The sequence below is a fragment of the Phyllopteryx taeniolatus genome, chromosome 3 (genome assembly GCF_024500385.1).
Source record: "Phyllopteryx taeniolatus isolate TA_2022b chromosome 3, UOR_Ptae_1.2, whole genome shotgun sequence".
NCBI classification, from domain to species: Eukaryota; Metazoa; Chordata; class Actinopteri; order Syngnathiformes; family Syngnathidae; genus Phyllopteryx; species Phyllopteryx taeniolatus.
In genome coordinates this window covers 10487143-10514163 of record NC_084504.1, presented here as the reverse complement: position 1 = coordinate 10514163, position 27021 = coordinate 10487143, and the positions used below count along the sequence as shown (strand labels likewise).

Genomic DNA, 27021 nt, shown 5'->3' with positions numbered 1-27021 from the left:
TGTAAACCCAGCAGTCAGGGGCTAACAAGACAGGTGACATTTGTACATAATTGATCAGATGGCTGACATTTCACCTTCACGTGTCAGGAAGGAGATAAACAACCTCAGTAGGTGATCATTTCCTCTGATAATGAAATTGCCCTTGGTTGACGTATAGAAAGTGAGGCGGGCAGGTTTTTGCATGCCAATCAATTAAAGGTCTGAGTAGTGCTTTTGGAAGGTCCAGGAACTGTTTACTATTCACAGTGGTTCAATTATTTTTACCCCAGAACGCTTGAAGAAAAATGGGATCCATGGTGGAGTCGCCAGAAGAAAGCCATTACTACGCCAATGCCACAAAAAAATCATGCTTACAATATGCCAAACAGCACAGAGACAAGCCTCAAAACTTCTGGAACAAAATCATTTGGAGTGATGAGACCAAAATTGAACTTTTGGGCCACTACCATAAACGTTACATTTGGAGAGGAGTCGAGAAGGCCTCTGATGAAAGGTACACCATTCCTACTGTGAAACATGGAGGTGGACCACTGATGTTTTGGGGATGTGTGAGCTACAAAGGCACGGGATACTTGCAAGATGAATGCAGCATGTCATCAAAAAATACTAGAGGAAAATTTGCACTCATCAGCCCGGAAACTGCGCATGGTACATACTTGGATATTCCAACATGATAATGATTCAAAACACAAAGCCAAGTCGACCTGACATTGGCTACAGCAAAATAAAGTGAAGGTTCTGGAGTGGCCATCTCAGTCTCCTGACCTCAATATCATTGAGCCACTCTGGGGAGATCTTAAGCGTGCAGTTCATACAAGACAGCCCAAGAATTTACAGGAACTGGAGGCCTTTTGCCAAGAAGAATGGGCAGCTTAAACATCAAAGAAAATAAAGAGCTTCATCCACAACTACCACAAAAGACCCCAAGCTGTCATTGAAAAGGGGGCAATACACGATATTAAAAACTGGGGTATGTAAACTTTTTCATCAGGGTCATTTGTGTAGTTTCTGTTGTCATTATGATTTCAAAAGAGTAAACACAGTTGTTTGATAATAAATTGATTCACCCAAGCACTAACCATGAGTGAGATCATTTTTTTTTGTGTTATCATTCATATTCTCTGAAAAATGGCCAAGAAATCATAAATTCTGCCAGGGTATGTAAACTTATGAGCACAACTGTATAAACAAACATTCGCACTCACATTCACACCTACGGGCAATTTAGAGTCTCCAATCAATCTACCATGCATGTTTTTGGGATGTGGGAGGAAATCGGAGTACCCGGAGAAAACCCACGCAGGCACGGGGAGAACATGGAAACTCCCCCCCAGTCCTCAGAAATGTGAGGCAGCTAACCAGTCGTCCCCCGTGATGCCTATATATATATTTGTATACATAATATATTTTTAAATGTAATTTAAATGTGTTTGCTGTACCGCCAAAGGCATATTGCTTGCCATGACGTCCGTCAGCCAGAGGCTGAGCTGCAATGTATTTTACAGTTTAAACTGGGGGCTAGAAATCAAGCAAGCAACATCTCTTGTCACTTTCCTACTGAGTTCCATGTGGGACCTTAGTACGCCTCTGTACTGTATTTAAAAACAAATAATTAAAAAAATAATACAAAAAATTCATAACAAAACAGATGCAATTTTTTATTCGCTGTTCGAGACCTACCCAAATGGGTCCCGACCCACCAGTCGAGAGCCACTGCTTTAGAGGTTCTCTTGTATTTGAACTAAAAAAAAACCTGCCAGGCAAACATTTAAATTAGGGCTTTTTTTCGCCCAAATGATGACGTTAGCAACGATGGAAAAAAGTTGCAGTGGAAGCGGTTTACTGTTACAGCTGCTGCTTGCTACATGTTGCATGTCTGGCAACAATTAACATGTTCATCTTTTGCCGGGTGTGGACATTGTGACCAGGTGACGAGGAGAATGCCAGGCACTGGTCTGGAACTCAGCACCTTCATAAATCTGTCATTGTGCCAGCGTTTATGTGAGGACAGACACACTTTGTGTCGCTGGCTGCCCTTTCAACTTGACGGCTTTAAGAGAGAAAAAAAAAGACACACCCTGCATGTCAGCCGGGCTCACACCGCACCCTTCCTCCCTTTGCGTCACGTGCCTTGAGTGCCTCTTTTCTCCGGAGTAAATTTAGACGTGGCCTCCACTTACATGTGGCCTCTCTGTGTTTACACACTCCTAAAAAGGAGCTATCAATAATTGAACACAGACTGTGTGTTATGCAAGGATTTAAGTGTGCGGCTGACGGTACCTGTGCCCGTGCCAGTCGGATCGCCTCCTTGAATCTGGAAGAGAAAATTTTTTTAAAATGTGAGAAATTTTGCTGCATGTTTAAAGCACTTTTTCAGCTTTGACGCAACACAGCTGGTCTGTTGACCATAAGAGCTTGCCTCCTACTTCTTACACATTGTACATTGAGTCAGTCAGAAGATCATAAAAGACTTGACTGCCTCATTTTTTTTCTGTACACGCCATAAAAATAGAGCAGCTTTTATCTGTAAAAGCCCGAAGCGCATTACTTTACAACCACACAATGTGCGCTAGCTAAATTGATTATGTTGAAATAATTCTAGTTTTAAAATGTAATTTATATTACTTTAATTTTAATGAACAAATTTAATGTAGTTTTTATATTTGCTTATTTTAATATTTTCTAACAAAATATAACAATTTACCAGTCATTAAATTAAATACATTTAAAAAATGAAAACTGATTAAAATTGATTATTTTAACAGTATTTTGGGTATTTACAAAATTCTATTAACTTCCATCCATCCAGCCATTGTCAACACCGCTTATCCTGGTTAGGGTCGCGGGGCGCTGGAGCCTATCCCAGCTGACTTCGGGCGAAAGGCGGACTACACCCTGAACTGGTCGCCAGTCAGTCGCAGGGCACATATAGACACGGACAACCATTCGCACTCACATTCACACCGTCACTGAGTGGAAACTGATCCCACGCTGCCCGCACCAAAGTCAGGCGAGTGCACCACTACACCATCAGTGACTCTCTATTAACTTTATTTATTTAATTAATTTCAGTTTATTTTAACATTCAAATAATTCACTAATTTTAAATATATTACTTTAAATTTAATTAACCAATTAATAAGACAATTGTCCTTTATTTTAATACATTTTAAAATATATTTACAATAAGCGGAGGAAAATGGATGGATTAATTAATTACCATATTTTCACGACCATAAGGCGCACTTAAGTCTTAAATTTTCTCCAAAATGGACGGGGCGCCTTATAATGCGACGCGCCTTGTGTGCACAGCGTTCCAAAATCTGTAAATGTTGTTGTGTGACTTCGATGAGGGCTTCCCTTGACTGACTGGCAGCATTTCCTGCCGACAGGCTCCTTATAGAGAGGAAAGGCGGACGTGACTGAGGACAGCATGCGGACGTAAAGGAGGAAGGGTCCGCTTGACAGAGGACGCTAAAGGCACGCCCCCAGTAGGTATATAGCACCGGGGTGTGCACTGTGCAAAACAATATTGGTTTGGCTAAAGACCCCTGAAAATGGCACCTACGAAGAGACACGCTTACGAAGCACAGTTTAAAGTGCAAGCTATTAGTTACGCAGAGGAACATGGGAATCGAGCAACCGCGAGAGAATTCAAGATCAACGAATGGATGGTTCGCAAGTGGAGGAAGCAGGAAAACGAGCTTCGCCAAGTCAAGAAGATGAAGCTGAGTTTCCATGGAAACAAGGTGAGGTGGCCCAAGTTGGAAGACCAAATCGAGCAATGGATTAATGACCAAAGAACAACCGGGAGAAGCGCCTCTACAGTCACCATTCGACTGAGTGCAAGAACTCGGAGCTTGCCATCAATCCGGGAGGCTTGACGAAGGAACTCCAACTGCTGGACATCGGTGTAAACAGGGCATTCAAAGTGAAGTTGCGAGTGGCGTGGGAGCGATGGATGACAGATGGCGAACACAGCTTTACTAAGACTAGGTGGCAACGCCGGGCGAGTTACACCACAATTTGTGAATGGATTGTGGATGCTTGGGCTAACGTGTCTGCTTGCACTGTTGTTCGAGCTCTCGTAAAAGCTGGCATAATTTCTGAGGAGTCGCACGGCAACGAGACTGACTCTGACAATGACGAGAGGGAACCTGGTGTGTTTGATGGAGAACTTGCCCAGCTGTTCATTTCGGATACAGAAGATGAGGACTTTTATGGATTTGTGGATGAGGATTGATCAAAAAAATAATGTGAGTACATTGTTAAATACTTCAATAAAGTACAACCGAACTCAGTTTTGCTCCCGCTGCCTTTTTAAAAACATTGTTTAGCGTGCATGCATGCTACCGTATGTTTTAAGCTAGCGCATGTTTTACCATGCCTGTGCCCAATAATGCGGTGTGCCTTATGTATGTGTTAAATACAGAAATAGACCCCATAACTGAGACTGCGCCTTTTAATATGGTGCGCCTTATGGCCGTGAAAATATTATTATTTAATAATAATAATTTAATAATAGGCCTATTCTAAAAATAGTTCACCAGTGATGGGACAATGTGATTTCCTAAGAATGTTGCAGAACTGATGTATTTGAAAGTGTAAAGACGTGCAGAGATTTATAGAAATTAAGTGTTGCATATTGATAGTTGTCTGTTTCCTACCTTGCCAAATCATTGCTGCTAATTATTTTGAGAAATCATTAACCTAATCAGTGTCTTGACATAGAGGAATATCATTAATTAATAAAATAATTAAAGGTAATAAGCACATTTGTTATTTCAGAGGTGTGTATCAAACTGGCATCCCTTTGCATTAGTCAATACCCAAGAAGTAGTTCCCAAAGGTTGGTGACTGCTGATCTAAATGTTTAGTGGGCCGGATTAGAGCACAGAGGGTGCCGTACAAGTTCCACGAGCCTGACTTTGTCCTCCACTGGATTAGCGTGTAGTAGCGCTACCTCGTGGGAATACTGGTGCATTACAGTTTCATCAAGCATAAAACCACATTCAAAATGCACACTACCTCGTGGAAATACTGGTACATTACAGTTTCATCAAGCATAAAACCACATTCAAAATGCATCTACGCTAGCATTTTTTTCCAGCATCGTTGATTAAAAGTGTCAATCAAAAGTGAGCATGTCATCAAAGTTTCCAAAATATACATTTGGTTTATTTTGAGCATGTAAGCTTTAATGTTTTATCAGTTCACACTTACGGAACAGTTTGACACGAGAGAAGACAGCTTTGGAATCCAAACAAATGTGTTTTAAGGTTAAGCCAATCCCCTGATTGCTGAGCTCATTGATGCAGTGCATCATGGGAAATTTAGAAGAGCAAATCAATTGTTGTGTTCTTACCATGAAATTCCGGATGGACCTGTGGAAGACTGTGCCGTCGTAGTAGCCTTTTTTACAAAGGCCGACGAAGTTCTCCCCTGCTTTGGGAATCTGAGGAAGCACAAGGAAAACACTGAATGTTGAATGGTACATGCTACATGTAAACGCTATATGAATTTTACTAACATTGAGAGTGGAATGCATTGTCTTTCATTTCTCAGTGAATTTTTCATGAATTTGAATGACATACATGTTAATAAAATGTATACTAACATTCTGACTGCCTATCAAATGTGAAATTAAAGAACCAAGTAAATATTTAGTTATTATTTTATTATATATTATTTTGTTATTTCTAAAAATGTGTCAACGAGCCCTTCTGAGTTTTAATGCATTGTGACATCATAATTTGGGCTAATTTACATAATTCTGCCCCCACATAGACTTTCTCCACCCATGATTTGGCAGCAAAGCTGGGTGAGGATCCACAATTTTACAGTCACAGCTGGACTGCACTGTGTGAAACAAAGGTCATGTCAAAGCCGAAAGATAGGCAGAGCTGCATTGAGTTGTGTTTAATGCACAAATTAGCATTAGAAAACAGTGTTAGCTGCTGCTGATCAGAAGCACGTACAGTGGGTACGGAAAGTATTCAGACCCCCTTAAATTTTTCACTCTGTTATATTGCAGCCATTTGCAAAACTCATTTAAGTTCATTGTTTTCCCCTCAATGTACACACAACATCCCATATTGACAGAAAAAAAATGAATTGTTGAAATTTTTGCATTTATTCAAGAAAAACTGAACTATCACACAGCCATAAGTACTCAGACCCTTTGCTGCGACACTCATATTTAACTCAGTCTCTTGTCCATTTCTTCTGATCATCCTTGAGATGGTTCTACACCTTCATTGGAGTCCAGCTGTGTTTGATTATACTGATTTTTTGTTTGCAACCTACACACCAATTTTGGGCCCTGACCCACCACTTAACAATCACTGGTTTAATAAAGTTGTCTAGACATTTTAATTTAGTGTTAAAGGACCTTTTATCTTTCCAACAAGGTCAAGTGTGTGTCTTACAGAAACAGAAGATTCCTTCCCAAAGAACAAGCAACACTGACGTCAATCATGTCACATTTGGCGCTGCCAGAGGCATCAAAGCAATGTGGCAAAAACGTCTTTTGTTCATCTCAAAAGCGCACATCCAGGTTAAGAAAACTCCACACTGACAGCCTTAACATGACTGTGTGTGTGTGTGTGTGTCTTTGTGAGAGTTTAAGCTCCAGAATGCTCAGCAATATAATTTTTTATATGTGCTGCCGAGAGGCTCTGCATTGCGATCGGCAATGTCAACGTGGGAACAAAGTTGGCCGCGTCGACCGTTGACATGCCTAAAGGCTCTCTCACTTGAACTATCTTTAGGCTAGTAACACAAAACAACAACAACAATTGCGACTCCTCCAAACGATCTTCACACTTTGGGATCATGCTATACACACGAGCCACGGAAATCTAGAGTGGGCTCACTATTTTTTAATCATTTTTAAGTGCAGAAATTAATAGAGAAAATGTATGCATACTGGTTGAAATCAAGGTTTAGTTCCAATTTTGACATATAGGGGAAAGTCCTTAGCTCATTCACTGACAGACATTTTCAAAGCAGGGTTCCCTATATTTTTCTGTTAGCCATTTTAGAGCATTTTGACTGATATTTCAAGAATCCACAGATATTTGTGTTCTGCAACAATAGGCAGAAAACCTACCAAGAGAAAGAGTCAAATCTCTTCTTTCACCTTTTTTCTGTTATTTAGCAATAGAGCTGTACAATGTGTGTTGGTTACACCAAAACCATCAGTTTTTTATCCCAAAACAGAAAACAAGCTTCTTCAGAAAGAAACGTCAAGCCGAACATTGAATTTGATAGCAATGATTTTTGCTTTTGTGACACCTTAAACTATAAAACAACAAAAACAAGATTTAGAAAGGGCTTTTGTAATATAATAAAACATTTTTTTAGTTATACAACTAAACGTTCCGTGAGCAACAGTGACTCACCACATGGCTCTAATTGAATGTCAGTGGCTTTTTTACTTGCGGTTTGCCATTCACTCCATGAACTGCATTATCTTTTCTTACAATCGCAACACACTTTCTACTAACTTACTCACTAGATTCTGTGTTTATATCATACATACAGTATATAAACACACACTGTTCAAGTGTGAGGTGCCTAAACTTGTCCAACTTGTTACACTCCCTCATAACTGACGTGACAAGCCGAGATTCACCTACTAATCTTTATTTACTACTCAAAAGCTGTGCTGATCTCAAATCCAAAGCGATGCAATGGTTAGTCATTACAGTGGTATGTAAGCTGTTTATTTTTAAGGATAATGTAAGGAGAGTCTGAAATTATATTAATTAAATACATTTAAGGAAGATATCAATTACTAGGTTTTCGCTATTCGAGGCAGGGCTCGGCTTCTGTCTCATAGCGGAGGATTACTGCAGATGCATTCTAGTCCAGTCCGTATGGAAAAATATTAATTATTCCCCTAAACTGAAACATGACAATAATGTCAGGCTACAGTAGTGTTGTTTGTCATCCAGAATAACCTCTCAAATGCTATTTTATCACAGTCAGTTGACGAGTATCCACAGTAACATTGATGGTAACGCCGTGTGCAATGAGCATCGCGCTGGCTCTCACGTCCTTTCTGCAGGGTGGGGTGTGCGGTGGGGCGGGGGTCAGAGACATGCGAAGGAAGGTAAGCTGAGGATTTGTGTGATGGAGAGTGTATGCGACATGCAAGTGCCGCTCATTAATTCCTAAACAGCAGGACGCAAATAGAGCACTGTGGAAGCATTGGGGGAGCAGGAGGGGAGAAGGGGAAAGGGAGTCTGCATCATTCTGATTGGCTGAGGTGATGACCAATCGTAAAAAGAAACATACCTTGTCACAGTGTAGCTCCACATTGAGGTCTCCTTTGTTGGTGTGCAGGCGGACGTAGCCTTTCTTCTTGATGTAGCTGTAGCGCACAGTGTCGTCAGCGATGGCGTCTACGACACAACGAACAAGTCAGATGTGTGCGCTCGTGCTGCACTTCAACTCCCACGCATTTTAGGATAACATAACGTCATTGTCTGGTAGTCCCCGACAACTAATAAGCGCCCAGTACCACACACAGAGGTGTTCTAATAATACAGATAGCTTATTTAATTATGTGGAAACCTCAAAATAGAAGATACATGGCTCGAGACTGCAATCAAAACAGTCGCATACGTGTGGGAGTCAAAATTTCATGTGGTCGCACTTTTGCGAGTGCATGTTTTAATGCTTCCTTTACACGGTCTCACTATATAAGACAGGGTGGTTGAAAGTCGCCATCTTTTTGGTGGTTGAAAGAGCGCCTTCTTGTTGTTATGAACTGCCAACGGGTGCGCGCACACGTGCCGATTCACCCCCCTCCCCCCCTCGCGTGGCGGAGCTATCCTCTGCTTCGTCGGGCAAGGAGGTGCCGCTGAAAAGGGCGCAGATAGTGCTGATTACTCACACAGATTCATAATGACATGACATCAAGCCATCCACCCCACTTTTTTTAATCACCTCCTCTTCCTGAAGTCGGATCTCCAACTCGGCAAGGGAGATGAAACTCACAAGCCCGACATGGAACTCATCCCATCTGCTTCTCACGTAAAACACTAGATGCATTGTTAGTTACATGTTTTGTTGTTCGTTTGTAAGGCTGATAAGTGCGGGGAGCACACAACTCTGCCTTTACATGTCGCAAGTTTTATAAATTCCGACTCAAAGTGGAAGTTGGACACACCATTGGCGCATCGCGTCATAAGTCTCACTACCCACACTGTATAACATGAGGTGTTTGCTCAACTTAAAAACAAAGTAACAATTTACACAGATACTTGTAACTTTATCTCTATTTAGCTACATAAGTCAGGCATGTACTCAACACTAGCTGAATTGAAATACATACCTTCAAAACATCCGTGGAAATAGTTTCATCTTTTCTTTTTTTAACTTTCATTCAACACCAAATTTTTTACAGTGCGCGGCGGGGGCGAAGTTCCTTAAAAACATGTTGCCATCTGTGTGCGGTGCCTGTTGTATTGTTCAGAAAAAAATACAAAACAAAAACCAATTACAGTGTTTTATCATATATGAATACGTTTTTATGCTGTATGGACTGTAGGGAAATCCAAATACTACTACTTCCATTATTTAAAAAGTGACTTTCATGTACAGTTTACATTATTTGTTTTATTTATGTAAAATGTGTTCTTTAAAATACAGTTCATACCCAAATGTTAAATGAAAAGATATTTTGCAATGACGTTTTTGTGGATGATTAGCATTCCAAGTTTCATCATGTATGACTAGTGTTGATCAAGTAAACATTTGTTGATAAAATGTTTGGACGTGAAAATGTTCGAACACCTGAAAAAGGTGGCTGCACCAGTGCTACCAGTGCAAAAGTGAGTGTAGAGCCCTGAGATATCAATATAAATTTAATTGGTAGACGAACATCAGTCTGATTTGTTTGACAAGTTGCAAGACAAGTTCCACTTAAGGCCTGTGGATAGCGGTAACCTGAAGTTAGTAGTATAAATATTTCTTGTTTCTTTATTATTTTTCATTTAAATTGTCTAAAATAAATAAAGAAAAAAAATGTTTTTATGCTAAGTTCTTGAGCAGGTACAGTATATAATTGACAGTAAAAAGTCTACTTTTTTTTTATTAAAAGGGGAGTTTGTATTTTCTTTTAACTTTTCTTTAAAAAAAAAAAAAAAAAAGGAACCACCGTGTCCGAGAAAGAACAACCTATCAGAGTCAAAAGGCGTGACTGACGAGGTGTCAATCATTTGTCATGCATTTTCGCGCACACAGCCTTGCTCTAACCTGGTAGCTTGCGCTTCAGGAGCTTTGCCAACTATTTTGGAATACCAATGTCTGGCAGGGCGGCACGGTGGACGACTGGTTAGAGCGTCAGCCTCACAGTTCTGAGGACCCGGGTTCAGTCCCCGGCCCCCCCTGTGTGGAGTTTGCATGTTCTCCCCGTGCCTGCGTGGGTTTTCTCTGGGCACTCCGGTTTCCTCCCACATCCCAAAAACATGCATTAATTGGAGACTCTAAATTGCCCGTAGGCATGACTGTGAGTGCGAATGGTTGTTTGTTTCTATGTGCCCTGCGATTGGCTGGCAACCAGTTCAGGGTGTACCCCGCCTCCTGCCCGATGACAGCTGGGATAGGCTCCAGCACGCCCGCGACCCTAGTGAGGAGAAGCGGCTCAGAAAATGGATGGATGGATGGATGTCTGGCAGGGAAAAAAAATGACCATCCCTTGTTTGCTAACAACTGGACAAGACAAGCAAACAGAAGCAGAGCAAAGGGACTTGAGGCAGTTCGAAGTATTCAGAAGCAACATGGAATTAACAACATTTCTCCTCGACAGGTACGTTTATCACCTCTTTTTGATTTACTGAATATTCCCCCAAAAAATAAAACTTCAAACTGCTAATATTTAGTGTTATACTAACACGCCATTAAGAAGTCATGCTATCAACATAGCAGCCATGGCTAATGTCAACCTGTTTACAGTGTTAATAATCATTTAGTATTGCTACCAGTGCTATTTTGTTAAAGCTGGATATGCATTCTCTATTTAAAATATCACGACTACGCACAATCACAATCACATGCCATGATGATTGGCCATGTTTGAGAATCATGCTCGTGCACGTTACTGAGGGTGTGGCTTTGGTCAGAGACTTGAGGGGCGAGGGACGAGTGAAGTGAGGCTACATAAAAATTTTGCGACACGTTTTCACACAGGCAGCACGGTGGTTAGCACATCTGCCTCACAGTTCTGGGGACCCATGTTCAAATCCGTACCGCCTAAACTGGTCACCAGCCAATCGCAGAGCACATATAAACAAACAACCATTTGCACACACATTCAAACATACAGGCAATTTAGAGTCCTCAATCAACCTACCATGCATGTTTTTGGGATGTGGGAGGAAACCGCAGTACCTGGAGAAAACCCATGGAGCAAATACCCTTTTAAATATCACCTTCCATCACTGCTTATCTATTGAATGTTTATCATCTGTGATGGCCTTTTATCGGGTTTGCATGATAATATTGGTTGAAAATGCCTAATATGTCCATTTTTCAAGCTATTCAATTTGGTCTATTCCGCCTGGCATTTCAGTGGGTCGGATTACTCCATTATGCTACATGTAAATGAGCTTTGCTTTGATTAGATCGATCGTCTTCCCCAATTTAAATATGGAAAAAAGCTTGACCCTGATTGGTCCATATCATAGCATGTGCGCGCAGTATGCGTGGTTTGGCAACTGTTTTCATGAATGGCCGATCAGTCTACCACTGCTTTTGCTGCATAATTTTAATCATTGGGAAACACCATCGCGGCTTACAGCCTATCTAAATGCACAGAAGCTTTCAATCATGAAAACATTTCCTTTTTTTAAGGAAGCCGTGTCACTACGCCACCCAAGCGCGGCTCCAACTACCGGAGACAAATTCCTTGTGTGTTTTTTGGACATACTTGGCAAATAAAGATGATTCTGAAGCAATATAAATTGTATATAAAGCATCAAATATTGTTTTACATCAATATTTAACTATAATCATAATGTATAATGTGCCTGTGGATGAAAAAGCGAAGCTTGTGACCAAAATGTACCCAGAGTACATAAAAATGAATGGAGTCAGCGAGAATCATTTAAAATAGACACTCGCTTTCTTTTTTTCTCGCCCACATCATCTCTATTTAGCAAACCGCTTCTTCTTTCACTATTAATCTATCTTTTTTATGATTTAATAAATGTGATAAAGTACTAAGTGTACAGCATTCACCACTTATGTCCGATTTATCCACTCAGACAGAGCTGTGCATGTCCCCTGCAGCTGCACAATGGCAAGCACACTCGCCAATCATGGACCACAAATACTCGGTTAAATTGGACATCGTCTTTGATGGAGATAGTGACAGTATCTCAGAGGACATGCTTATTTAACCTGGTGACTCCAGTGTGCAGTCAGCAGTGGAAATTAAACAGAGCTCTCAAGGCTCGAAGTTAACTTTTTAGGGACGGTTGACGGTGGTGCGAAGAGGTGAAAGCAGGAATACCGAAAAAACTATTTTCTGTGCTCGCCGAGTCCTTCTCAACAGCCGTGAGTAGTTTCTGTCGGTTTTCCCACAGGTTTTTGTTAGAAAAACATTATATATTACCGTGCACTTCTATCCCCATCCATCCAATGTTTACATTCGTATACAGTACCTCCAAAACGCTATTATTGCTTCAGCAATAATCATGCTATTCTCACAATAACAAAACTGTCCATTGAGAACTTATCTGTTCACTAATTTAAAAGAATTTAAAAAGAAATCGGTAAACTTCCAGCCCTGGCTCTTTACAGCAGATGCCGATTGTCGTCTTTGGGTGTTTCTTTACAGCTCTCATCAACTGCTGTTGATACCCTTGGCCAATCTGTTCAATGTCTGTTGCTGAGTACACCAGTCATTGCTTTATATTTCAGGAGATTCCAAATTGTTGTATTGGCTCTGCCCAGTGTTTGTGCAATAGCTCTGATCAATTTTCCCTCTTCTCTCAGCTTCAAAATGGATTGCTTTTCTCATATAGACAGCTCTATGGTCTTCATGTTTGCTTAACAGCAAATGCAGTTTTCACAGGTGAAACCCAAATCCAAAAACAAGCATTATCTAATGCTTACGCAAGCAATCTAAAAGGCAACACCTGAGCAACTACAAACACCCATCAGTCACATGTTCCAATACTTTTGCTCAATTGAAAACTAGGTGGCTTCAAACAAAAGGTACTCTGTCCTGAGTTGTTCACAGTTGTAAATACCATAAAATAAAAGCTGTAATTCTGAACTTTCATCTCTTATATTCTTATATTTTGAAAAATGTCTTCAGTATACAACAAAAACTAAGGAATTGACCTTGCCGTTCCAATACCTTTGGAGGGGACTCTAAATCGAAAAAGAAATAAACCAAACTAGTCATTATAGTCTGAGTTTTATTTATTTTTAAATAAAAACAAAGAGGAACTAAACTCGCAATAAAAAAATTTGCAAGTTGTATGTGTCAGCACAAGTCAAAACACGGTACTGTGATTAATATTGCGTTCATGGAATAGGAATGAACAGAATACTTAATCAACTTCACGAGGGCACCTTGTGATGACAAAGCACCAGGAGATGTTTCCCTGCTGCCACAGTGTTTCTCCCTCACATTCAAAGTCTGGATTTTTAAGCCTGATTTTTTTTTTTTTTTTTAACACAACTATCTGTATTTGTGAGCTCTTCTTCCTCCTGTGTTAACAGAGTGGTTTAGTTGACTTGCCTGCTTGGTTGGTGGTGGCTGGCGTCATGGCCGTGGACGTGAAGGAGGCAGCGACCCTGCCCGTTGAGTAGTGTGCCTGAAGGACAAAACAGCAAGGCAGTGACATTGTTCTTTACTTTGGAATAATTACTGTTAAGTTTCCTGAGTTATGTATGTCATTAGGTCGACCTAAATGCACAGTCTGCACATAAAGGAAACCTCTGTCTGCAGTTAGCTGGGCTAGGCTCCAACATACCCGCGACTCTAGTGAGGATAAGCGGTGTAGAAAATGGATTCTACACTCTTTATGACTAGTAAGTATGACAAATCCTCATAAACCCTCCATGAAAACACTGCGAGGTCATTATCAGCATCGTCATCATTGATAAGTAGAAACATGGTCTAGTTGTCGTGCAGACATTAGCTCACGCTGCACCGTCTGACCTATATTCTTCTTCACTTCCTCCGCCAAACAAGACACGGCTGCACCTCTGCAGTTAAGTGGGTATATAGATGGGGGGTGCTGCACAGCAGACATATGCTATATTTGATTTATTTTTATCATGAAAGAGCACACCCATAGAAAAGCTTTGCTAAAAAATATAAATATTTATTATATAATATCAATTTGGCATGTTCTTTTGACTGTTAAAATTGGTTAATTTCTCTTTGCAACTCTGTGATAGAAATCAAGTCGCATCATCATTTGTCAAAAAGGGTGATTTCTTGTTTGTCTTGATTCTTTTGCTTCATAGCTTTGTATTTTTTTTCTATTTTAGTAAGTTTTCCTATTATCCAAGTTTTTTTGTCTAATATTTTCAAATAATTGTGTATTTTGTATCGAACTTATTTTTTGTTTTCGTCTAAACATCTATTTTTTCAGATATTTTAGCAAGTGTTCAAATTAACTGAATTGTTTTGTCTGTTTTTCTTTTAAATAATGATGTATATTGTGTGTTTTGTACGCATCATTTGTTTTGTCTAATATATTTGCATTTTTTATATACATTTCACATTACAGCTTTGTAAGTTTTTCATAATTTTTTTTTACATTTTTAGCAAACACTTGTACAATATTTGTGTATTTTCTTCAAATGTATTTGTATTTTTTTTTTATTTGTATTTTTTCTAAATGTATATTTTAATCTATTTTTTGTTTTGTGTAAACATTTTTGTATTTTACCCTAATTTTGTATTGTTTTATCAAATGCTTGTAGATTTACATTATATTTTCATGTAATTTTATTTGTCTTCTAATATTTGGTGGTTTTACATCATTTCAAAAACATATTTTTCATATTTGTGTATTTTTTAGATGTGCATTAAAACGTCTCTATATTTGCATTCTCTAATTTGGTAATACGGTGCAGTGAAAAAGTATTGGCCCCCTTCTCAAATTATTTTATTTTTGCATAGTTTCTGCACTTTAATGTTTAAGATCATTAAACAAATGTAAATATCAGACAAATATAACCCAAGTGAACTTAAAATGCTGTTTTTTTTTTAATGGTGATTTCTTTTTTAAAAAAAAATATAAAAATATTCAGTTACCTGTGTGAAAAAGTAATTATCTCCCTCGTTAAATCATTAATTAATTGTGGCAAATCACAATTTTTGGTTAATTTTCACTGATCACGCGCCTGATTACCTCAAGACCTATTCAATCAAGAAATCAATTAAACAGAATCTGTCGCAACAAAATCAAGTCGGACAAAAGATCTAAAAAAGCTGCAACAAAATGACACGATCCAAAGAAATTCCAGAATAGTCGAGCAGTCAAGAAATAAAGTAATTGAGATCTATCAGCCTGGAAAGGATTACAAAAGCCATTTCTAAAGCTTTAGGATTCCAGGAAACCATAGGGAGAGAGAGCCATTACCCTCACACGGAGAAAACATGGAACAGTGGTGAACCTTCCCAGGAGTGAGAGGCCTACAAAGATTACCCCAAGAGAACAGCAATGACTGGAGGAGGCCAGATAGGAACTCAGGACAACTTCTAAAGAACTGCAGGCCTCCCTTGCCTCAGTTAAGGTCAGTGTTCATGACACAACAATAAGGAAGAGACTGGGCAAAAATGGGATCCATGGCAGAGTTCTAAGGCAAAAACCACTGCTAACCAAAAATAACAAAGACTCATTTTACTTTTGCAAAAAAACATCTGAATGATTCCCAAGACTTTTAGGGAGAATATTACATGGAATGATGAAAATAGTGCTTTTTGGAAGGTGTGTGTCTCGTTACATGTGGCGTAAACGTAGCACAGCATTTCAGAAAAAGAATATCATACCAACAGTCAAACATGGTGGTGGTAGTGTGATGTTCTTGGGCTGCTTTGCTCGTTCAGGACCTGGACAAATTGCTGTGATTGATGGAACCATGAGTTCTGCTCTAACACAAAATCCTGAAGGAGAATGTTCAGCTATCAGTTTGTGAGCTCAAGCTGAAGAACGCTTGGGTTCTGCAGCAGGATAATGATCCAAAACACACAAGAAAGTCAACTTCTGAATGGCTTAAAAAAACAAAATGAACATTTTGGAGTGGCCTAGTTAAAGCCCAGACTCAAATCCGATTGAAATGCAGTGGCATGACCTTAAAAAGGCCCTTCATGTTCTGAATTCCAACAATTCTGCAAGGAAGTGTGGGCCAAAATATCTCCAATGAGATGTGAAAGACTCATTGGCAGTGATAGAAAAGGCTTGATTTCAGTTGTTGGAGGATGGTCCAACCAGATATTAAGTTTAGGGGGCCATTACATAGACATGGCAGCCTCGTGTAAATAGTGGCCCTTTAAAGTCGGAAATCTGAATTCAACCAATTTTCAATGTCTACTGCACTTCCTTACCGTGTTGAGCTTGTCCGTTTTCTTGGCCTCGGGCTCCTTCATGGTGGCAGCCAGTAGCTGATCTCCCTTGTAGTCTTTGTACAGCTCGGCCAGGGTCTCCCGGGTCTCCAGGTTGGTGGTATTCAGGTGGTACAATGGATCCTGCTTTGCCTTCTCCTCATCTGGATCAAACAAGCACATATTTTAAAATAAACATACAAGAAGCAAAGGTCTGATGGACATCTGACCTGGATCCAGCACTTTGAGGTCATTCTTCACGTGGAAAAAGTTGGAGACGTTGAACTTGTCCAGGTTTGTTGGATCCTAGCAGGGAGAAATTAATGAGTATCAAGTTTCTAGTTGGTTAGTATTTCAAATGACATATTAAAAAAAAAAAAACAACTTGAAGTGTGATGATGTCTTTTCTGGTAAAATTTTCATCAGTCAGCAGATCTTTGAAACTTTTGGTCTTGATGTTGAGCTGCTCCACTGCCTGAACACACGTACACAGCAGACAGAGACACGCAGATAATTAGCGCTCGCGGAATTAAGCATCTCTGAGAGTAGTACGTATTCTTGAATATAGACTTCCAATATTTTTTTATTTTTCGTTCAGTATTTTTAAATGTTTTACAATTTGTTCCATGTAATATTTCTTGATTGGTCATACTGCATTTTTTGTGTAATATTTTTGTATCATTTCTGTTATTTTCAATAATTTTGTTTTTGTAATCTAAGATTCCATATCTTAACATTGAATTATCATCTAAAATTTTGGTATTGTTTCATCTTATATTTTTGTTTAGCTGAATTTTTTTTCTTCAATATTTCTGTATTTTTCATCTAATATTTGTCCATTATTTCCTTTATTTTAGTCTAATATTTTTTATCTCCATATTTTTTTTCTAATACAGTAATCCCTGGTTTATTGCGGGAATAACACTCCAGACGATCCCCGCGAAAGACAAACTAGTGACCATATATTGATTATACTAATCATATATATTTTGACTTCGGACATTCTGTCTTTAATGTACTCTTTCCTCCAGCTTCTGCTTTAACAATCTGTTGGAAAAATAATCACTGCAAAATCCTGCAATATATTGAAAAATATCTGCAATAAAATTAGATATTGTAGTGATATTGCAAATTTCTCCATTGTGGTACTAATAAAATCTTATATTTTATATTATACATATCTTATATGTATGATGTAAAAATATGTAATTCAGTGAAGCCGCAAAAAGTGAAGCAAGATATGGCGAGTAGGGCTGTCGCTATCGAATATTTTTAGAATCGATTATTCCATTGATTAATTGAATATTTGGATTAAAATATCTTTTGCATTAAAGTTTATTGTAAAATAATTTTTTCCCAGTTACTTTTTATCAACTGATTATTGTAGCATGAGACGGAGTAATGTTGTACTCACCAACGTTTTTGAAACAGAGACTGATAATTGTGAAGGGCTACTTCTTCTTTTATTGACGCTTTATTGACTGGGAGCCTTTCCGGGGTGTGCATCAAAACAACATCGGTTTGGCTAAGGACCCCCGAGCAGCCGCAAGAGAATTCAAGATCAACGAATACATGGTTCGCAAGTGGAGGAAGCAGGAAAACGAGCTTCACCAAGTCAAGAAGATGAAGATGAGCTTTCGCGGAAAAAAAAGAAAAACAAAATGCGGAAACAAGGCGAGGTGGCCCGAGTTGGAAGACCAACTCGAGCAATGGATTAATGAGCAAAGAATAACTTGGGGCTTGCCATCATTCCGGGAGGCTTGACGAACCGCTGGACATCGGTGTAAACAGGGCGTTCAAAGTGAAGTTGTGAGCAGCGTGGAAGCGATGGATGACAGATGGCGAAGACAGCTTTACTAAGGCTAGGAGCCAGCGCCGGGCGAATTATGTCACAATTTGTGAATGGATTGTCGATGCTGGGCTAACGTGTCTGCTTGCACTGTTGTTCGAGCTTTCGCACGACAACAAGATTGACTCGAACCTGGCGTGTTTGATTGAGAACTCGCCCAGCTGTTCATTTCGGATACAGAACATGAGGACTCAGATAACCGGTAGAAAAATGGATGAATGGATGGATGATCAACATAGCTGTATATTAATTGAATATTTTTGACACCTATAATGGTTGAGTGACTGTATGTGGTCTTTTTTCTTACATTTATAATAATTGTCCAGTTGTCCTGTGTTCATTTAATCAAATATTTCTGTCTGAATACTTTATCTTTCCTTTTGTGTTTTTTTTCCTAGTATTTTCTAAACATGCATATTAGGTTAAATGAAGACTCTAAATTGCCCGTAGGTGTGAATGTGAGTGCGAATGGTTGTTTGTTTATATGTGCCCTCCGACTGGCTGGCGACCAATCCAGGGTGTACCCCGCCTCTCGCCCCGAATCAGCAGGGATAGGCTCCAGCACGCCCGCGACCCTAGTGAGGATAAGCCGTATGAAAAATGGATGGATGGATGGCCAGGTATTTTTCCATTAAACATTTTATATTAATCCCTTATACCTCTTTTTAATAATTGGCTATTTTGTGTAATTGCTTTACATTAATTCTTAATGTTTTTCTACTTTTTCTATTTTTTTCCCGAATACTTGTATTTTTCTGTAACATTCTAATATTAATCTCTTGAGTGTGTGTGTGTGTATGTTTGAATGTGTGAACGCGTGCGTGTGTTTTATTGTTGACCAACCTCATAGGAGAAGACATTGCCGGTGACTTTGTTTGCGACAATGTGAGAGTTGTTTGTGAAGACAGAGTACAGAACGGGACAGTGGTATTTGCCTGAAAAAAAAATTAAGGAAAATTCATTGTCTAATGAATTCATTACGAAGCAGTGGAGCACCTTGAGGCAAAAAAAAAAAAACATACATATATTAATATATACTTAATTATTGACGATTACCTTCATTGTTCTTGAAAAAGTTGAGCTTGACGAGCGACTTGGCTTCTAGCTTCTTCACAGACAAAGAAAAAAAAGTCAAGCTACAACAGAAAACATCTTTCAAGTGGCAACATTTCAACCAAAACATTCTTGAAAAATATTTTTAAAAAGTTGAAACTATGATCAAGCGAACGAGTGATGGCAAAGAGGAATAGTACGATGATAACCATTCATCCTTTCTCTGTACAGCTGAGCCTAACTAGGTTTGCGGGTGCGCTGGAGCTTATCTCAGCTGAGAGGCACAGTGCACCCTGAAGTGGTCACCACCCAATCGCAGGGCACATATAGACAAAATTTCACACCATTCACACCTAAGGACAATTTTGGAGTCTTGAATTCACCTACAGTCCCCTCCAAAAGTATTGGAATGGCAAGGTCAATTCCTTTGTTTTTGTTGTACAATGAAAAAATTTGGGTTTCAGATCAAAAGATGAATATGAGACAAAAGTTCAGAATTCCTGCATTTATTTCATGGTATATAAATCTAGATGTGTTGGACAACTCAGGACAGAGCACCTTTAGTTTGAACCCACACACTTTTCAAGTGAGCAAAAGTATTAGAACATTTGACTGATGGTTGTTTCTAGTTCCTCAGGTGTTGCCTTTTAGATTGTTTAAACATTAGATAGTGCTTGTTTTTGGCTTTCACCTGTGAAAACTGCATTTGCTGTTAAGCAAACACTGAGACCAGAGAGCTGTCTATGGGAGAAAAGCAAACCATTTTGAAGCTGAGAGAAGAAGGAAAATTGATCAGAGCTATGGCAAAAACATTGGGCATAGCCAAATAATTGGCTAATAGTAATAACAAATAATGTCCTGAAAAAGAAAGAAACGACTGGTGTACTGAGCAGCAGACATCGAAAAGGTTCCCCAAGCGTATCAACAGCAGATGACATAAACATTGTGAGAGCTGGGAAGAAACACCCAAAGACAACAGTCAGTGACATCATTGCCAACCTCCACAGGGCAGAGGCGAAGCTATCACAATCCACAGTTCGAAAAAGACTTTGAGAGAAGAACTATACAGGCATTATCACAAGATGGAAACCACTCATCAGCAAAAAGAATCGGAAGGCCAGATTAGACTTTACACCGACTTTATCAGCCTGATCGGTATCTGCCCGATAATTAGCATTTTATGCTGATCAGCTTTAATGTCATAATTCGCCAATCCGATCAATCGCAAAAGACATTGACTCTGCGTCGCCATGGTGCACAGTATATTTCAATCCAAAAGCTAGTTTATTTTTAGCCTGTACAAAGGAACTGACCTAGCTGTTCCAATACTTTTGGAGGGGACTGTACCATGCATATTTTGGAAATTTGGGAGGAAACTGGAATACTAGGAGAAAACCCACATAGGCAAGGGGAGAACATGCAAACTCGACACAGGAAAGCCAGAGGCTGGATTTGAACCAACGACCTCAGAATTGTGAGTCGGATTTGTTAACCAATCACCGTTCCGCACAGGATGAAAACCATGGAACAGGAAATTATTGCAATGTTGGTTTCCAGCAATACCTCTGTAAACCTCTCTGGTCCCAGTGATACATTTATATTTACATGATGCATTTTTTTTTAAGAATCAAAGGTTTTTTTTTTTTGTTTTTTTTGAGAAAGCAAAGTTTTTAGTAATTTATTTTTTAATATTCCTTGTTTAAAGTCATATTTTAAAAAAGTCATCACATTTAAATGTTTTTATTTTTTATGTAATTTTTGGTTAGTAATAAAAGTTTAAAGTCATATTTAAGAAAAAATGCATAATATGACATTTGTCAACATAACACATTTAAAGTTTTATTATGTTCAAGATTTTGGGGGGGATAATTGTTTATAAATACGAGTTGAGAATCACAATACTACGAGAACAAAGTAATTTTTATTGAGATAAAGTTTCTTTTTTTTAATATTATAAATTTAAAGTCATTTTTAAGAGAGAAACCATGTCATTTTTCAATATTTTTTTCAATCACTTTTTGTTAATGTGACGTTTTTTTTTTTTTTTAATGCAGTTTTTACCAATATTTTTCTGTTAATACCATGAATCCAAAGTCTTTTTTTAAAAAAAGTGACAATATTATGAGACTTGAGTTGTATTTTTTTTATTGCATTGTATTGTTTTATGTGTTACAATAACTTGTTTGAAGTTGTACCTTCGGATTAAAAAAAAGTCATAATATTATGAGAACAAAGTTGTTCCTAGTTATAATAATTATTTTAATTTCAAAAATATTTTTTGATCAAAATTAGAAGTTTAAAGTCAGGCTTTTTCAAGTTGTAATTTTTTAGAAAACTATTTTTTCAAGATTTTTTCTGATCGTGTTTGTTAAAAGTTATTTAGAGAAATATAGTATTTTTTCATAACTTTTTGGTAATATAATAAGTCAGAAGTTGTACACTCTTCAACGTTATTGTTAATACTACGAGTTGAAAATCACATCTTTTTCAAGAGAAAAGTGACAATATTCCGGGAAGGAAGTCAGTGGTTTTCATTCATTCATTCTTTTTCCGTACCACTTATCCTCACTGGGGTTCCGGGTGCGCTAGAGCCTATCCCAGCTATCTTCGGGCGAGAGGCTGGGTACACCCTGAACTGGTCGCCAGCCAACCACAGGGCACATATAAACAAACAAATATTCGTACTCACAGTCACACCAAGTCAGAGTCAAGTCAGACAAAAAATCTAAAAAAGATGCAACAAAATGACACGATCTAAAGAAATTACAGAATAATCGAGCTGTCAAGAAATAAAGTAATTGACATCTATCAGTCTGGAGAGGGTTACAAAAGCCATTTCTAAAGCTTTAAGATTCTGGTGAACTATAGGGAGAGACATTATCCTCACATGGAGAAAACATGGAACAGTGGTGAACCTTCCCAGGAGTGGCCGGCCTACAAAGATTAACCCATAAGAACAGCAATAACTCATCCATGAGGCAACAAAGGAACTCAGGACAACTTCTAAAGAACTGCAGGCCTCCCTTTTCCTCAGTTAAGGTCAGTGTTAAAGACACAACAAAAAGGAAGAGACTGGGCAAAAATGGTATCCATGGCAGAGTTCCAAGGCCAAAACCATTGCTGACCAAAAGAACATAAAGGCTCATATTACTTTTGGGGGAAAAACAAAAAACAAAAACAAAATCTGAATTATTCCAAAGACTTTTGGAAGAATATTATATGGACCATCGGTTTGTGACCTCAAGCTGAAGTGCACTTGGGTTCTGCAGCAGAATAACGACCCAAAATACATCAGCAAGTCAACTTCTGAATGGCTTAAACAAACAAAATCAATGTTTTGGAGTGGCCTAGTCAAAGTCCATACTTGAATCTGAATTAAATGCAGCGGCATAACCTTAAAAAGGCCCTTCATGCTCGAAAACCTTCCATTTTTGGTGAATTCAAACAATTCTGTGAGTGGACCAAAATATCTCCAGAGAGATGTGAAAGACTCAGTTACAGAAAACGCTTGATTTCAGTTGTTGCTGCTGAGGATTGCCAAACCAGTTATTTGGTTCAAGGGGCCATTACTTTTTCACACATTATTATTTATTTATTATTTTCCTTCATAAATGAAATCACCATTTCGAAACATCATTTTAAGTTCAGGCGGCACGGTGGCCGACTGGTTAGACTGTCAGCCTCACAGTTCTGAGGTGCGGGGTTCAATCCCCGTCCCCGCCTGTGTGGAGTTTGCATGTTCTCCCCGTGCCTGCGTGGGTTTTCTCCGGGCACTCCGGTTTCCTCCCACATCCCAAAAACATGCATTAATTGGAGACTCTAAATTGCCCGCAGGCATGACTGTGAGTGCGAATGGTTGTTTGTCTCTATGTGCCCTGCGATTGGCTGGCAACCAGTTCAGGGTGTACCCCGCCTCCTGCCCGATGACAGCTGGGATAGGCTCCAGCACGCCCGCGACCCTAGTGAGGAGAAGCGGCTCAGAAAATGGATGGATGGATGGATGGATTTTAAGTTCACTTGGGTTATATTTGTCTGATGATCTTAAAGTCAGGAAACTATGCAAAAAAATATACGAATTTCAGAAGGGGGGCAATACTTTTTCACACCACTGTAGCTACCTGATGATAATCATTGTGAATGAGTGCAGCTTATGCATAAAGTTCACTCCATGAACTTCTACATCTCTCCATTCATGGCACATGGACACTAATCTCATCTTTTTGTCTCTCAACACCACAATTGATTTGAAACAAAACAAACTAAATGGGCTTTAGGCTTTGAGCTTTAGGGCATACACATCCAAATCAGGTAAAGAGTGTACAAATTTTAACCATTCGTGTATATGCCTTTCACTTTTTAAAGGTGCTGGCTAGCTGCATGCTACCATCGCGTATCCTCAGGTTGCTGAAGTAAATGGGCTTTCACTTGTATAGCGCAGGACACATGGGGACCAAACCGAAACAGTTGAACCAAACCGTTTGGACAGTTTTCAAAAAAACGTTCCACCACTACTGAGTACATGGTCTTTTTCTTTTTTAAGTCTCCATGTTCATGTTACCTCTCCAGATATGGGATTAGTTGCATACTTCTTGATCCATGGAATAATGCTCCTAAAAGACAGAAAGGGCACATCTAAATATATTTGATAAAATCTGCTTGTGATCAAATGTGAATGTACTCACAGCAAGTCAAAGACGACGCCATCTGCAGTGCACACGGGATAAGAAAACGGCTGAAGGGACAAACTGAGGAAGTAGAAAACATGGTTAATGGTTTGAGTGTACGAGTGAGTTTCAATGTTTACTGAACATTTCATTCAACAGAAAGCCAGTTAACAAAATGGCGCACCTGCAGTGGTCGAACGGAAGACGTCTGAAGTTGGCCTGCGGGATTTCTGACAGCCAGGCAAAGCCAATGTTGACAAACACAACACTAAATAGTTACATATTCAGCATAATAGACTTTAATTCAAATATACTGTATATACGTGTATAGACAAAGATGGAATATCACAGCTGAGGGAAAATGTTAGCATGACATAGACATTTATTACAAAATATATTTTTCTCGACTTTTTTTGTCACTGTTACAAATTACAAGAAAAAAGTCCATTATATAAGAATAAAGTCATTTTTTTAATGTAAGTCGTAAACACTGCAACGAGAATAAAGTTGTATTTTATTGGAGATTTATTTTAATGTAACAAATCTAAAGTAATTTTATTTAGAAAAAAAAATCAATATAATTTCATAATATTACAACTTTTGTATCATAGTATAATCATTTATTTTAACTCTCCAGTGTGTACCTATATTATAATCATTGGTAATTTACCACAGCCATTTCCTTATGAATTGCTTCATACTATTTATTGATTTAAAAACAAAAATATTCTGTAAAATCCCTTTGGATTAATAAAATATTCATCCATCTAATATTAGTATTTCTCTGTATATGTAGAATATTTCGGTTAATTGCAGTCAAAGCAGATATCCAGGGTAGTATTAAAGTAGTTCAATGTTTATTACACCCGCAGATTAAGCAATGGCTAACAAAAATTGTATTCTTTTAAAAATGTACTTGAACCCACATCTGGCTCACACAATTTACCTGCCCGCTTGCCTCCATAGAAGTTGGTATACTCTGTACACGTAATGTACCTGTGTTGAAGAATAAGGAAAATTATGCTTTAATGGAGGTAAACAGGCAATGAAATAACTGTTAAATACGTCTGAATTGGCAAAATTAAGACAGTTCGTAATAGTTAGCCTGCTAGCATTAGCCACTGATGCTAAAAACAACAAAAATAGGCGCGTTAAAGCTGTGAGATGATTCTGTCGCATACTTATGTGAAGGTTAAACTTACATTTTGTCCTTTTGGTGCTGCCGCTTCCCCATGTTTGCGTCTTTCAAATAATAATAATGCTTTTACGGGGACTGCTGCTTAGTTAACCACAGACAAACCCGTATGTTGACGTGTTCTTCTTCGCAATCGTCGCTTTACCGGAAGGGCGCTGGAGCGCCCTCTACATGCAAACGTTATTACAATTTACCCAGTAGAACGAAGCTGAAAAACTTTAAAACAAAATTTAATAAACATTGCAAATTATTTTAAGCACTACTATAATATAGGTAATTTATTTTGCAGTGCACAAACTAAATTTCTTAGATACATTCAAATTATCATGACCGTCATTCTCATCTTTGTATGAAATAGATGACATACTTATTACAGAGGTGGGACCAAGTCATTGCTTTGCAAGTCACAAGTCAGTCTCAAGTCTTTGCTCTCAAGTTCCGACTCAAGTCCCAAGTCCTAAAACTGGAGTTGCGACTTGACTTTGAGTTTCAAAGTCCAGGACTTGCAACTTGACACGGGACTTGCCTGTCTAGACTCGGGAGTTGAAGGCAAAGACTTAAGACTACTTGTGACTTGCAAAACAATGATTTAGTCCCACCTCTGATTAATCTTGTAAAGCATTTAATTACGATTATGTGTACAATTTACAACAGCGCAAAACGTATTTTAAATAATTTAAGTACATTAATAATTGTTATTATTTTCCATCTCATACTGTATGAAGTACATAATTCTAATGTTGCAAATTAAGTATTTCTGTAGTATGTGTACAATTTATTATCGTGTGAAATATAGTTTTAATCATTATAAGTTCGTTAATAATTGTCATATTTTAAACCTCTTATTTGTATGAAGTAATTTCAAATATTATTACAAATTACAAAATAAAAATGTGACAAATATACGTACAGTACTTTTACAGTGTGTATTCATTATAGTGCAGCATTTCTAATAAATCCTTTCAAGTATGATTATGGTCGTGAAAATCTTCAAATCTCATTTTTGTCTGAAATTATTTGGAGTCCTATTATATATATATATATATATATATATATATATATATATATATATATATATATATATATGCCCGGCAACATTTGATTTCAACAATGTAAGGCAAGGACTGAGAATTCATTTGTTAACCAGTGTATTTAATCAACCACTGATATTTGTGAGGACACCTATTAATTGATCAAGGCGATCATTTATGCCGCCTGTTGCCCTCACAATCGCTTCGTGACTCCAGCACATGCACTGAAAAAGAGTCCTTTGAATTTACTCCATTTAAACATGTACATCGTTTGGACATGATTAAAATGTTTAAATTGACATAATTTACCCCTCTTCTCCGAAAAAAAAAAAACGTGATTTTTTTTGTCGGTGTGCGTGTCCTCTCCAGTGTATTAAAAGAATAAATTGAGTAATCAAAAAGGAGTCAAAGTTTTTGATATCCTCTTTGATATGTTGATGTGCTTCTATTTTAATGTAAAAGATTATTACGAATACCACACATACAACATTTAAGCATTAACCTTTATCTCACATGGCTAAGTGGAGGTTACTGTATAAACACATTTGTTGTGAGTTCTAAAAATACATGGTATTAACCTTGTGGGGTGATCATAGTCAGCCACATGTGCTCCCACCACCCCTGAGAGAGCAGCGTCACCCATGATC

General features: G+C 38.4%; 1 protein-coding gene across 1 annotated transcript in view; it reads right to left on the bottom strand.

Moving 5' to 3' along the window:
• Positions 1–25506, bottom strand: part of ppil2 (peptidylprolyl isomerase (cyclophilin)-like 2) — a 30081-nt gene extending 4575 nt beyond the window's left edge. The window contains exons 1-14 of the mRNA XM_061766948.1: positions 25351–25506; positions 25095–25144; positions 24333–24378; positions 24167–24229; positions 24043–24094; positions 19488–19539; positions 19275–19366; positions 16968–17057; positions 16813–16888; positions 16586–16746; positions 13763–13838; positions 8302–8408; positions 5366–5455; positions 2281–2314 (exon numbers count right to left, since the gene is read on the bottom strand). Of these exons, the coding sequence (XP_061622932.1) occupies positions 2281–2314; positions 5366–5455; positions 8302–8408; positions 13763–13838; positions 16586–16746; positions 16813–16888; positions 16968–17057; positions 19275–19366; positions 19488–19539; positions 24043–24094; positions 24167–24229; positions 24333–24378; positions 25095–25144; positions 25351–25382 (1021 nt within the window). The 5' untranslated portion in view covers positions 25383–25506. The remainder of the gene's footprint in view (positions 1–2280; positions 2315–5365; positions 5456–8301; positions 8409–13762; positions 13839–16585; positions 16747–16812; positions 16889–16967; positions 17058–19274; positions 19367–19487; positions 19540–24042; positions 24095–24166; positions 24230–24332; positions 24379–25094; positions 25145–25350) is intronic.
• Positions 25507–27021: the final 1515 nt, after the last annotated feature.